The 13102-nt window shown below is 46.3% G+C and overlaps 1 protein-coding gene across 3 annotated transcripts in view; it reads right to left on the bottom strand.

Moving 5' to 3' along the window:
* Positions 1–13102, bottom strand: part of PDPK1 (3-phosphoinositide dependent protein kinase 1) — a 45407-nt gene that overhangs the window by 16711 nt on the left and 15594 nt on the right. The window contains exons 11-14 of one of the 3 annotated variants that reach the window (XM_083474051.1): positions 12121–12344; positions 11587–11644; positions 10388–10540; positions 6362–9909 (exon numbers count right to left, since the gene is read on the bottom strand). In XM_083474051.1, coding sequence (XP_083330177.1) covers positions 9802–9909; positions 10388–10540; positions 11587–11644; positions 12121–12344 — 543 coding nt within the window. In that variant the 3' untranslated portion in view covers positions 6362–9801. Of the gene's footprint in view, positions 1–3131; positions 3527–6361; positions 9910–10387; positions 10541–11586; positions 11645–12120; positions 12345–13102 lie in introns of those variants that run through there. The other 2 variants (XM_083474053.1, XM_083474052.1) reach the window with 2 other exon arrangements.

The following is a 13102-nucleotide window of genomic DNA, read 5'->3' as shown; positions in this document are numbered from 1 at the left end:
TCTTGTTGCAAACTTCAGGCTAATAAATTTTTTGGAGCTCTCAGTCCATGCTGTGAAGATCCACACTGAAGGATCCAGGTCCTGTTGCATTGATTGGTATCTTACAATAAATATACAGCCTACTTGTGGATGGATGGGTTTTGAGGATGCAAATTATCTCTCTAAGTATGCAACATCTGCACTGCAAAACTCACAATTCTGGTGAGTCTTTGCACCACTAGAAAAACATGAAACCTGGAAATGGCTTTTCTTGGAACTGAATGAGTTTTACCATGGGTCTAATTTTTGGCACCATGATGAACTGTGATTTTATGGATCAGCCCATGGACAAAGATATAAGCAATGGTTTGATAGTGGATTTGAGGCACCTTCATGTAAAAACCATGGATCCATGAGAATCTATCCAGCTCTTTCCCCCACTTCATTACAGGCTTGCCACAGTTCTAAAGTTAGAAAGCAGAGTTTGGCACAGAGGTGTACAATGTGAGGTCCAGCAGCACTGGATTTTGCTGACCCCATGATTAAAGAGCACAATCAAGAGCACAGCTCTATTCTTATCAGAAAGCAAATCTGAGTAGAATGTAATCTTGCACTGCTGAGCTTACTCAACTGACCTAATAAATATTTGCTCCATAAGGATCTGATTACTATTATGCTTGTGGTAGTGTGGCTAGAATTAGCCAATCAATGGAAAAGACTACAGTGGGGGGGGGGGGGACTGTGGAAATAGCTTATCTGAGAAACTGACATACTAGGATCATATTGACATGAGAAATTGTTTTTTGCTTGGCAGTACTTATGCCAGTAGGAGCAATCTGAAAGGTGGTCTCTCCCCCCCTCCTACAACTGTTTCATGAGCAAATATGGCAAGACATACTGGGAGACAGCTGTTTTGACAGTCTGATTTTCTTAGTGCATGCCCACTGTTTATGAAAGTATCTACTCTATTTTTTCAATGAATATTTAAAAAGTTAAGTAAGAACCAGCATCGATAAACAACATGATCTAGGCAAGTTCAGACTTGCACTCTGAGGCAATACACAAGGGGCGTTATCAGGAACTAAAGGGCAAGGAGAGGCAGCTCACTTGAGTCATTAAAAGCAAGCTTAAGCTATATGCCAAGTGAATCTTTCAGGACTGGAGTGCAATCTGACCACTGCCACGGCACACTTAACAATTAACTAAGCAGCCATGGACACTATGAAGACTGTAAGCTTTTATGGACTAGCATCTACCTCATCAGATACATTGCATGCCATTGCTACATAGGTGTAGAGAAAGAAATACAAACAGTGAGATCATATGGAAATGCAATGCAAAAAGAGGTGTCACATTTGCATTAAAGCTTAAAATCCAAGTTTCACTACCCCTTTGTAGTTTCCTTATTCAAGTCCAGGAGCAACCAACATGGTGCCTTCCAGTTGTTGCTGAACTACAACTCCCACCTTCCCTGACCATTTGTCATGCTGGCTGGCGCTGAAGCATGTCACAGTTCAACATAAGGAGGACACCAAGTTAGCTATTCCTGAGTTAGTCTGTTGGGAGCAGACTTTCTGCATGTTGCCTTCATCTCTGAGTCCAACCAGAGGAGAGAATAACAACTTTACTCCAGAGAAAAGGAGCCAACTTCTAGGGGCCAAGGTCTTCTTCGGCCTCCCCAATAAAATATATTTTGGGAGGGCTAAAGTTGATGGGCATTGCCATTCAAATGGTGTATTACACTGCATCATGTGATCAGTTATATGGACTGGAGCTTACCTGCCCCCCTCCCCAAATATTTGATTCAAGTTGGCATCCCTGCCCCAGAGAAGAGGAACCTGTCTGGTGAAGAGAAGTCAAGGCCTGGAGATGCCCAGAACCCAGGTATGCAGAGTCTAGAGCAGCCGTTGCTAATCTGGTGCTCTGCAGATGTCGTTGGACTCCAACCCCCATTAGCTCCTGCTGCCAGCCATGGATGATGGAAGTCAGAGTCCACCAGCATTTGGAGAATCATAGGTCCCCCCCTGGGTAAAACAAGAGAACCTTCAATCTACTAAAAGAAGCCCGGAGACAAAGCTGTTTTGAACAAGCCTTTTAGAGTGACTCTCAAGAAATACAGTCTCTTTCCCAAAGCTGATTTTCCACATCAACAGTAAATTGGATCAGATAACCTTTGATGGCCCTCCTAGATTTACAAGTGAAATAATACTACCATGTCTTGTTACATCTGTTCTGCCTAAGAAATCTGTCTTTTGTCTAGGGTGTTAGAAACGTTAGGGTTACAAGTCAGGCTTTATTTTCTCAAATCATGAGGACATAATCCCAGGTGGGTCACCTGGTTCATGTAGCCCCTAGGATGAACCCGTTTGGCCTGGATCTCCAAGCTGGAACCGAGACCAACCAGCTGGCCACATGGCCACAGCAACTATATTTGGGTTTGATTTTCCCTCATAAAACCTTGCTTTGTGTTAATATCTTGCTTGCTAGAGAGTTCTGATAAACTGAAAACTTCTCATATTTTCAAGACTTGTGGACTTTGGTGGGGCCCAGCACTTCAGTACTGGAGTCTCTCACTTGCAGTATGCCTAGGGACCAGCAGCATGCCCATTGAGGCCCAGGTGGGCTTTGCACAGGCATAGGAAGGGTTCCTTTTATAGAAAGGGGGCTACGGCTGGTGCTCCACGTCAGGCAGCATGATGCTTTGAGCTGGCACTGAGATATCCCTTCAACCCCGTTGCTCCACACCCTCAGCTCAAGACAAGTGTGGATCCCTCGTGAACTCGCAGTGTAACCCTATGCGTGTTTCCTCGGAAGCAAGTCCTACTGTGCTTAATGCATACTAATTATACATGCTCAACACTTAAAGTTGCCTGCCTAGATGCGGGAGAAAAGGCGGCCAACCTCCCGGGTAACCGAACAGAAAAGAGCGGGAACCTGACGGTGGGCGCCTCTTTCACGGTAACGACGGAGCCGCTGACACAGGTGGCCTGAGCGGCTTTCTCACGCAGAGCCCGGCACTCCGGGAGGAACCGGGGCAGCAAAGCGGCGGCCCTCCAGCCTAGTGCCCGCGGTGGGGCGGCCAAGCTATGGGGTCCTCGCCCGGCCTGTCCCCGGAGCACCTGCAGAATGCGGCGGCGGCGGCACCCCCTCACCTTGTCGGAGTCGAGGTCCGGGTCGGCCTGGCACAGGCGGAAAAGGAAGCTTTTGGGGTCCCTGCAGAGCGTCTGCCGGGTGGTGAGGAAGCAGGTGCCGCCCACGTTCAGCCGGACCCATTTCCCGGGCACGCCGCCCGCGACGGGAGGGGCCGGGGGAGCGAGGCAGCCCCCGCACGACGACGAGGACGACGACGAAGGCGAGGAGAAGGACGACGACGAGGAACTGGAGCTGCTGCTGCAGCGCCGGCAGGAGGCGGAGGGAGCCCCGGACAGGCCAAGCCCTGCCGCCGGCACCACCGGCAGCTCGCAGGAGCCCTCCGCCGCCATCCTGGCTGCGCGCCGGAAGGTCCGCTCTCGAAAGGCGTCCCCTCCGGGCCGCTGTCCCGGCAGGCTCTCCGAGAGCGCATGTGCGGCGGCGATGTGGCTCCGCCCCCTGTCGTCCGGAAGTGAGGGCGGAGCGGCCCCGCCCCTTCTGCGGGCTTCTTCTGCTTGCTGGGTGCGCCAGCGGGAAGAGGGGCGGAGGCGCTGATTAACTCTTTGCCTGCCGGCCGCTTTTACCATCCAACCTCCGCCTCGCCTGGTCTCCTCTTCTTCCGCGCCAATGGAGGGCGGGGGGGGGGGGAGCGGGAGCTCTATGTCTGCCAGGAGACCGTTCGCGCAGGAAGCGCTGTACTCTCCCGCCTCCGTGCCTGAGTTTGCGGGCGATTCGGGGGGCATGTCAATACCAACACTATGCCCACATTTATTTAGTTAAATTGAATTTCTGTACCGCCCTTCATTTTAGGCTTACAGGGCAGTTTATAGCAGAATAGGACGTAACATAGCAGTAAACAAAATACAATAACACCCCCCCAACAGATTTTTAAAGACCTTGGATCAATCAGCCAAAGGCCTGGGAGAAGAGGAATGTTTTTGCCTGGCACCTAGTAATCTGTGTAAGTGTTATGTACTGAAGTTTTCACCCTGGGCCAGCAGGGGGATACTGTAGATAGTTTTCACTCAGGTCCACATATGCAAATAAGAGTTTGAAAGTGACGTTCAGTGATTGGATAGTTACAGAAAGTAGTTACTGTTGTGTTGTAGTGGAGCTCTATATAAGCAGGCTGGCTGAACCCTTCAGTTCTGTTCTGTTCTGGCCTGTGAATAAACAAGAGCTGTTTGAAGAATTGCTGTGTCGTCTGATATGTTCACCCACAACTTAACAGTAACGAAGGCACAAAACAAAGGGGGAGCCTCTACAGAAAAGGCCACTTCTCATGTTGCCACCCTCTGGGCCTCTCACAAAGGAGGCACACAAAGGGCCTCAGTTCATATCAGAAATTCATATCCTTGAGGTCCTGAGTAGTTTTTAAGGCGTTATAGGTCAAAACCAGCACTTTGAATTGGGCCTGGAAGCTTACTGGTAGTTGGGAAAGGATCAGTGTTATGTGCTCAAAACATATTGTCCTGGTGAACAACCTGACTCCTGAATTCTGTGCCCACTGACATTTTCGAACCATCTTCAGAGGCAGCCCTGCCTATAACACATTGAAGTAATCTAACCTAGAGGTTACCAGAGCATAATCAACTGAACTTAGGCTATTCCTGTCCAGACAGGGGTGCAGCTGGGCCACCAGTCTAAGCTGATGGTTAGAGCATGGTGCTGCTAATGCCAAGGTCCTGGGTTTGATCCTCATATGGGACACCTACATATTCCAGCATTGCAGGGGGTTGGACTAGATTACCCTCAGGGTCCATTCCAACTCTACAATTCTATAATTCTAAGGCACTCTGTGCAACTGAGACCACTTGAGCCTCAAGTGACAGCAATGGATCTAGAAGCACCCTCAAGTTGTGCATCGGCTCCTTTACAGGGAGTTAAACTCCCTCAAGAGCAGGCAACCTCCCATCCATCTGGTCCAGGGAACTGCCCACTAACAGTGCCTCAGTCTTATCGGGATTAAGCTTCAGTTTGTTGGCTCTCATCCAGGCCATTACCAAGGCATGACAACAATGCAGCACACCCACTGCCTCACCTGCAGATGTAAAGGAATACAGCTGTGTGTCCTCCACATATTGCTGATAGCATACTCCAAAACTCCAGATAACCCCTCAGCTGCTTCATGTAGCATGGGGGATAAAATCGAACCCTGAGGAACCCCGCACTGAAGGCTCCACAGAGCCGAAGAGCACTCCCCAAGCATCACCCTCTGGAAATGATCATGGAGAAAGCGGTGCCAACCACCAGTAACTTGGACAGCCACTCCAGGAGGATACCATGGCTGATAGCATTGAAAGCCGCAGACAGGAGAAAGAAGAGGCACATTTCCTCTTCTGACACAAATCATCATACATGGCCACTAAAGCAGTTTTTGTGCCAAAGTTGGGCCTAAACCCCGAATGAAATGGATCTGGATCACATTGCCTGGACTGGCTTGGGGCTTCATGGTTAGCAGAATAACACATGGCAGGTGTTTTGCTGCCAGGGTGGGTGGAAATGTCCTCTGTGTGGGGGATATAGCACTGGCTGCATCCTCATGAATATACTGATCTGATGTTGGTCATTACAGCCCTCATTTCTTTGAAAGGTCAGCCTTAAACCTAAAAAGCAGCTTTAAAAATACCTTTGGTGGTGGTGGTGGGGGGAGTAATGTTTGACAATGCAAGCCTTACTCTAATGCAGCATAATGGGGCCTGTGTGTTCTTTTCCCACTCAGGACCCAGCAGCCACCTCTGGGCCACAATATGACAATACATGGCCCTCACACAAAAAAGGGGCTGGGAACTGGAGACTGTCCTCCTTCCACCTACCCAGCTACTGAAAAATAAGTGAATGATGCAAGCCAATGTGGATCGTGGGACATGGAGAGAGAGAGAGAGAGAGAGAGAGAGAGAGAGAGTGTGTCTCCCAACTCCCAATCCATTGCCAGATTGATACAGGAAGACATGGCTTTAAAGATGGATCAACGTTTTTCTTCAGCAGTTTCCATACTGGCAATATGTAATGCAGATAGGGGAATTCAGAAGTTTTGAACCATGGAATATGCAATGTTTACTTATCCAAACCTAAATTTGCTTTGCTATTTTGGGAACGTGAATGAAGCGCAGATGTTTTATTTAAACATGCAATACAAATGCTGTGTGTTAGAGATGAAACTGCAAGCTCCTGCATCTTAAGTTATACAACTCTTAGGTTTTCCACTTAGAAAGAAATGAGGAAATAAAAAAGCTGAAACTTGAAACAATCACCATAATAAACAGGAGGGTTTTATTATCTGGGATTAGAAACAGTATGCAGACATAAGCATCATCATGCAGCAACAGAAGGAACTCAATTTTTAAGAGAAAAAAGCTCAGAAATAAATACCCCTATAATGTAACTATGAAGTAGCAATAAAACTGGATATTGTTACAACTTTTACTATTGGAGAGTTCAGCTTGATCACCACTTAAAAGTATGTGCACTCCTATGTACACTTACCTGGGAGTAGGTCCCATAGACTCAGTGGGATTTGCTTCTAAGTACCATGCATACCAAAAGGTTGCAATTGCTTATAATAATTGTAGACAAGAATTAGCTATCCCAAGCTAATTTATATCACTACCCCATGAAATAATTCATCACTGAATATACTAACCTAGGTCTCATGTTTATTTCTATAACCAGAATTAATGCCTGAAAAACCCAGAGCTTCCCATTTGGAACTTTCACTTTGAGCTTCATGGACTTCAGAAACAAGTTTGCATAAACTGAAACAAGCTTTTCACACATTAGTTTGCTCCTTAATTGATGGGAAGCTTCCAAACAATTCTAGTTCTTTCACAATGCAGAAGATGGGTGAATCTGAGGCAAGTGAGAAGCAGAGTCAGAGACTGGGTTTGGGGCACAAAAGGTTTGTGCCAGCATTTTACGAGTTAGCAGACCCAGCTTGTCTTCATGGACCAAATACCTGATGGTGTTGTCTATGTGGTAATTCGAACAGAACTTTTCCAAAATACTCAGCCTTATGTGTGGTTTATTTATATACACTTGATTGTAAAAACAACAACCACAACCACCCTTAAAGCAGTTTAGAAATCCAGTCAAATGCAGCAGCAAAATGCTACCCGCCTCCCAAGGTCTAATATTTGCAGCAGTGTGAACTGTGACAAACACGGCTTTTAAGACTATTGCACTTGTCCTGAAAGTGGCTGAAGAGAGATGATTTAGTTGAGAGCAAGAGTATGGAGAGTGCTGTTAACTAGATACCTCAACCCTAGTCCAGACTTGAATTATATTATCACCTATTCTAAAGGTGTCCACTCAGCCACCTGAACCAGCATTTCCGCTCTCTTGCCTTTCGAAGCTTTAGACCTGCTGTTAAAGTGAGATGTCTGGATCTCTTTTCCCTTCTCTGCTCCTCCTGTTTGTTCCCTCTTGGTCCAAACTGACTATTGCCCTTTAGTGCTATTGTTCTTATGGTCCTCCCACTGGCTCTTCTCAAGGCTGGGAGAGACTGCTTGACAGGAAGAGATGGGACACCATTTTTAATGGGGCAGAGATGCTTCCTCTTAATCCAAGTAAACAGCAGGATGCAGCCAGCAAATTTAGGCAAGCCAAGCAGAAAAATGTGTCCTCTGGTGCAGTCGCAGAGCAGTTCTGCCAACATAATCATGTCGCTGGACATTTCTTACTAGAAAGACTCCTTGAATCATTAGAGAGATGAACTGTGCAGAACAATTATCATCCATGGGAGAAGTCAAATCTGTGTGTGTCATCATTTTCCAGAGAGGAGCTTCCCAGCACCTCTCCTGAGACAATCTAACACAGTTGTGTGTGATGCTAACTTGCCACTTGCTTTCACCCAATGGGATTCAGTTTTACCAAGGGGTGGGGGGAAGGAAGAAAAACAACCAGCATGACTGACAGCTGTTGAAAGGGGATTCTCACTGCCAAAAGCACTTCTACTTGGCTCCACTACTTCTGGTGGCTTGTTAAGAGTCATGGTTGCATTGCCTGGCTGCAGGAAAAGAATACATCCATGTTCCATGTGATGGCTATTGCAGACAGTGTGCATGTATGAACAAACACATGGGTGTGTCAAAGCTTTACAGGAAAAATGGTCCAACTTGTAGACAGGACTAGAGATAACAGCACACCAGTCTCATCTGCTCCAGAAGTGCTATTCACCTTGTGCTGGTGGAACTTTGAAAAGAGCGGATTCTCTTCTTTCCAGCAACAACCAGACACTCTCCACTTCCAAGTCTACTCCTGACTTTAAGGGCAAGAGAAACCCTCACCTTCAAAATGGAACCTAAATCTGACAACTCTTGCTCAGCACTAGTGAAATATTCTCTCTTACGGTACAAGTGAAAAGTGAACAGAAGTGGTACCAGTACTTTTGGGGGGTGAGGAAGAGAACTGGTGTCTGGGCAAGAACCTGTTCCCCTCCTTGCAAAAATGCTTAGGCTACCCAGATATCAGAGCACACCATAGAGAAAGAATGCTTGCAGTGAGAAAGCAATATCTTTGCTATGTTACAAGAAATGTTTGACCATAACAGTTTAATAGGAAAAGGACAAAAGAACGATATGAAACATTTGATAGATATGACTCAAGTACCATACACTTCCCCTCCTTTGTATCAACATTTTTACATAAACACAACAATTAGTCTGATTAGTGGAGGGGCTTAAATATATTTAAATCATGTAAAATAGTTTCAAAGTTGCTAAAAGGTCTGACGCTTTGCCATTGAACAAGACAGGAATATATTTGTACACCTCATTATACAAAGAGACAACAAATCAAGTCATCAGTTGTACAACCGCGCTTCTCTCCCCAGGCACAACAGGCCAGCCCCCTGCAGTGCTCCACCCTGGAAAGAACCAGCTTGCTCCCCCTCCCCCTCTTCGGAAAAGGTGAAGAGTCTATTTACTACATCAATACAGCTTGGTACTAACTAGGCAACCTCTCAGTTAGTATTAGTTAAAAGCATGCTGGTAACTTTAATGCTCCTTAGTTCAACATGTAAATGCATCAAATTAAAATTCCATGTTTAAAATTGTATGAAATTTGATTTCCAGGATTAAGTGCCACATTCAAATTTTCCCTCTCTTACCACCTGTGCCGGAGTGTATCTATCTGCAAAACATGCAATTAGAAGTACCATCCATGGAGAATCCTGCAACTGGACACGGCCTGAAGGGTTCGGCAAGGGCATCCATCCGCTTGCAGCAGCGGTTACAAGTGCTGGATACCAACTAGAGACCAACTAGAAGGGAGGAAGTGGCAGCAGAAACAATGGTGGCCTCTCACACGGAGATGTTTCAAAGCTCCCTGACGAAACACAGTTGCATGATAAAATCGGAAAGTCACAGTAATAATCCCGCCCCACATGATCTGGGCTGTGCGCGTGGCTTGGCTTAACTCATCTACACTGAAGTCAGCAGTTTGCAGCAGAAGCCAAGGGAGTCTCTCACGGCAGCAAAGAGAGCTGTGCAAGTGTGTGTGTGTGTTTGGAAGCCTCAACAGAAGCACAAAAGCAAGCAAAGCGACCCTGAATTCCATTGGTTGGGCTTTTCCTTAGAGAAGGAACTAGTTTTGGCCCTGGAGATGGATGTAGGCTGGGCTGGGAAGAGTCCTCAGGCTGGGAGCATGTGGCGCTCTAGCAGCAAGGAGGGAGGCAGGGCACTGGGGGGGGCAGTCTCATTTCGCAGTGTTCTGGTGGTATATGTGTCGCCAAACCTCGTGTATCTTTTTGCACCATTTATGAGCGTTCCCACTTGGGTCCATCAGGTAGTATGTCCTGTTAGGCTACAAGTAAACAAAGGTTTAGTGCCTACTCATTCCTGCAGCAAGAACCTAATTAAGCTGACCAAGGCCAGCAGGCAATGCATGGGCTTGGGCCTCCCCTCCCTCCCCTGGGGATGAAGGCTGCACACAGCACTTTGTACATCAGAAGTCTCCCACTGTAAAAACCAGACAATGGGCAGGAGCTATTAAAAGGCAGGGGTGGCTGTGTGAGCCAACTCTGGCCTGGGAAGGTACAAGAGTCATCAGTGTGTGGAGCTGTGTTACTGGGGAGCTGCTACATCAGGAAGTTCTAGATCCATTTTTCAAAAAAGGGAAAGGATCCCACAGCCAATTAACACCTCCAGCACCTTCCTCAACACCTCCAGCACCTCCCAGGTAGCACTGGCAGCTGAATGGGCCCTGCTAATACCACACCTGCAAGAGCCCACAGAACAGGACCAGTCAAGTCAGAACTTGTCAGCAGGAAGAGGTCACTTACTGTGTGAACAAAGAAGGTCTTGAAGTTCTTGGCTTCCGGCCGGAGTTCCAGCGACCAAGGGATTTCTCCTTTCAGAATTTTGTTGACAGGGTCCACATAGTACAAGTGTGGCCCTTCAGTGAGCAGCAGCTGGCGCCTGCGAGCAAAGAGCCCCTGCAGAGGAGGACACAACACTTAGAGCTAAGCCAGCGCTGCAGGTCAGCAGCTTCAAAGAAAGGGTCAAGAAAGCTCTTGTTATAGAGCACAAAGGGATCAATCACAGCATCTTCTGAGCAGCTAGTTTCCTTTGCCTCTCTGCCATTACCATATGCAGCACAACCAGCTCACAGGACGAGGAAGGGGAAGTACCTATTCTATTTTTTGCCTTTCCTGCAACAGTCTCCAAACCAAATTTTGGACAAATGATGAAAGGTCTTCAAAGCTCAAACTCTCTCCTAGGCAACGCTCTCCTTCCCCAAGACCCTCATTCCCTATGACAGCAGGGGAACTGTCATCATGGGAGTGGGACCTCCTGAAGACCCCATCCAACACTCTCTCTACCTCTTTTGCTGTTTCCAGGTCTGGGAACCAACTTGTTCCTGGAGCTCACTGTACTCTAGATACACCCACGACTTCTGTCTAGTGGGGGGATAGTCAAATATAAGGCAGGCTCTGCAAAACACTAGAAGGCCCCCCTCCCTCCCCACTGGTTTTTTTATTTTTTTTCCTGTTACCTATTACCCACCACCTGGTACACATGGAAGAGCATACAAATAAAATTATGAAATGTGGAGGTCAAGGAGAACAAACAGGGTTACACTCCCCACCACAAACTACTACATTTGGATAATCTGCTTTTGGTTTCTCTTAGTATATGTTTCTTTCCCCTCCACTACTCTGCAGGTTTTTTTATTTCATATCCCCAAGCACTTTAGACTCACAAGTACAGTGGTACCTCAGGTTACATACGCTTCAGGTTACAGGCTCTGCTAACCCAGAAATAGTGCTTCAGGTTAAGAACTTTGCTTCAGGATGAGAACAGAAATCGTGCTCCAGCGGCGCAGCAGCAGCAGGAGGCCCCATTAGCTAAAGTGGTGCTTCAGGTTAAGAACAGTTTCAGGTTAAGTACAGGCCTCTGGAACGAATTAAGTACTTAACCTGAGGTACCACTGTACAATCATTTAAAGAATGAATCCGAGGCACAGGATAAGGTGACTTACCTTCCGTTTGTCAACTGGACCCATTTTCAGTATTAGATTATTTTCTACAAACTGGTGCCTGAGAAGAAAACATCACCTTGTGTTATTTCCATCAATCCATCATTCATTGCCAAGCTATCCACTTACAGGCTTTTAGAGACAGAGTGTCAGTGAGAGGAGGAAAAGTAGCCAGCAGCCAGATGGGCGCTCCCTGCTAAGGGCATTGTGCTCAGCGCGCAGAGGAAAAAGGTCTCTAGCAGCACTTTTATGGGACTGTCAGCTCTGGGTCAGATCCCATGGCAGAAATTGGCTGCATTTCTAAGCTCTGGCGAATTCAAATGGTCCTGGTTCCCCCTTTTCTAAAGCCCGAGTTTCTGCCACCCTCCATTGTTAGGAACACGCAAGTGAGGTGCAAGATTGATGAAGCTGAACTTTATTTGTGGAGCAGGACGTCACTCGAGAGGGGGGAGAGAAAGCAAGTGCAAGCACATGCGTGCACACACATTTGCATAAACCACTCTATGGAAAAAAACCCCCACACCCCGCAGTGCTTACCAGGGATTTCCACCAGCCTGCTTTGCCAAGAGTAACCTTTTCTCCTTTTCAGAGAACTGGAGGTCCAGCTCAAAGGAATTGCTGTCGAGGTTGTGAATGTATTGCTCTATGTTGTTGCTGCTGCCTGAGGTTGGTGGGGTGGACGTCTCCGGGGAAGACAAGGACTGAGAAGAGGCGGAGCCAGACACTTGCAGGCAGCCAAACTGACTCAGGAGATTGTCATACTATCAAAACAAGAAAGATAGTTTTCAGAATAAATGGGGGGAAAGTATGTGGCATCTTACCCTTTTCTTCTGACCAATATTTCTGCCAACATAATATTCAAGTTGTCTTCAAGAGTAAATCCAGCAACATTAATGGATCTAAATTAGATGTGCCAATGAATGTGACTAACAATGGATATAATCAATGTTATTTATTATTCTGAATGCTCTCTTTAAATGCTAATAGTACTATCATGTACTTACGCTGTATAAACACTGTAAGCCCATACTTTAGGAAAGCTACACATTTCATCTGCAAGAAAACAAATGGCTTCCAACATACAGTATCATAAAATACTGTATTTTTTCGTGTATAATACTATATTTCCCCCCCCAAAAAATAGTTTAAAATTGGGGGGGGGGGTTGCGTCTTATACATAGAATGTTGTGATTATTTATTTCTTAATTTAGGCTTAAAATCGTCTTATACACGGAAAAATACGGTAACTGTGTGGCTATCTTTTATTTTACTCAGTACATCACTTTTGCCATCAAGGCAAAATCCCATTCATTTTCTGGCCACTTGTTCTGCTGTTAGTGATATTCTCCATTTCTTTGCTTAAAAACATTCTTGCTTCAATTCACAAATGGGACTAATTCCTCGTGCTCTGTCTCACTGAGGCTTCAACACAATTTAGTAAGGACAAGACCTAGAGAGGTTTCATATAGATAGTAAAATGCTTGATCTGCTTCCACTTTTGAATAATAGCATTAATAAT

Source organism: Podarcis liolepis (genome assembly GCF_965112155.1).
Source record: "Podarcis liolepis genome assembly, chromosome: 14".
NCBI classification, from domain to species: domain Eukaryota; kingdom Metazoa; phylum Chordata; class Lepidosauria; order Squamata; family Lacertidae; genus Podarcis; species Podarcis liolepis.
This window is presented reverse-complemented; position numbering and strand designations above follow the sequence as displayed.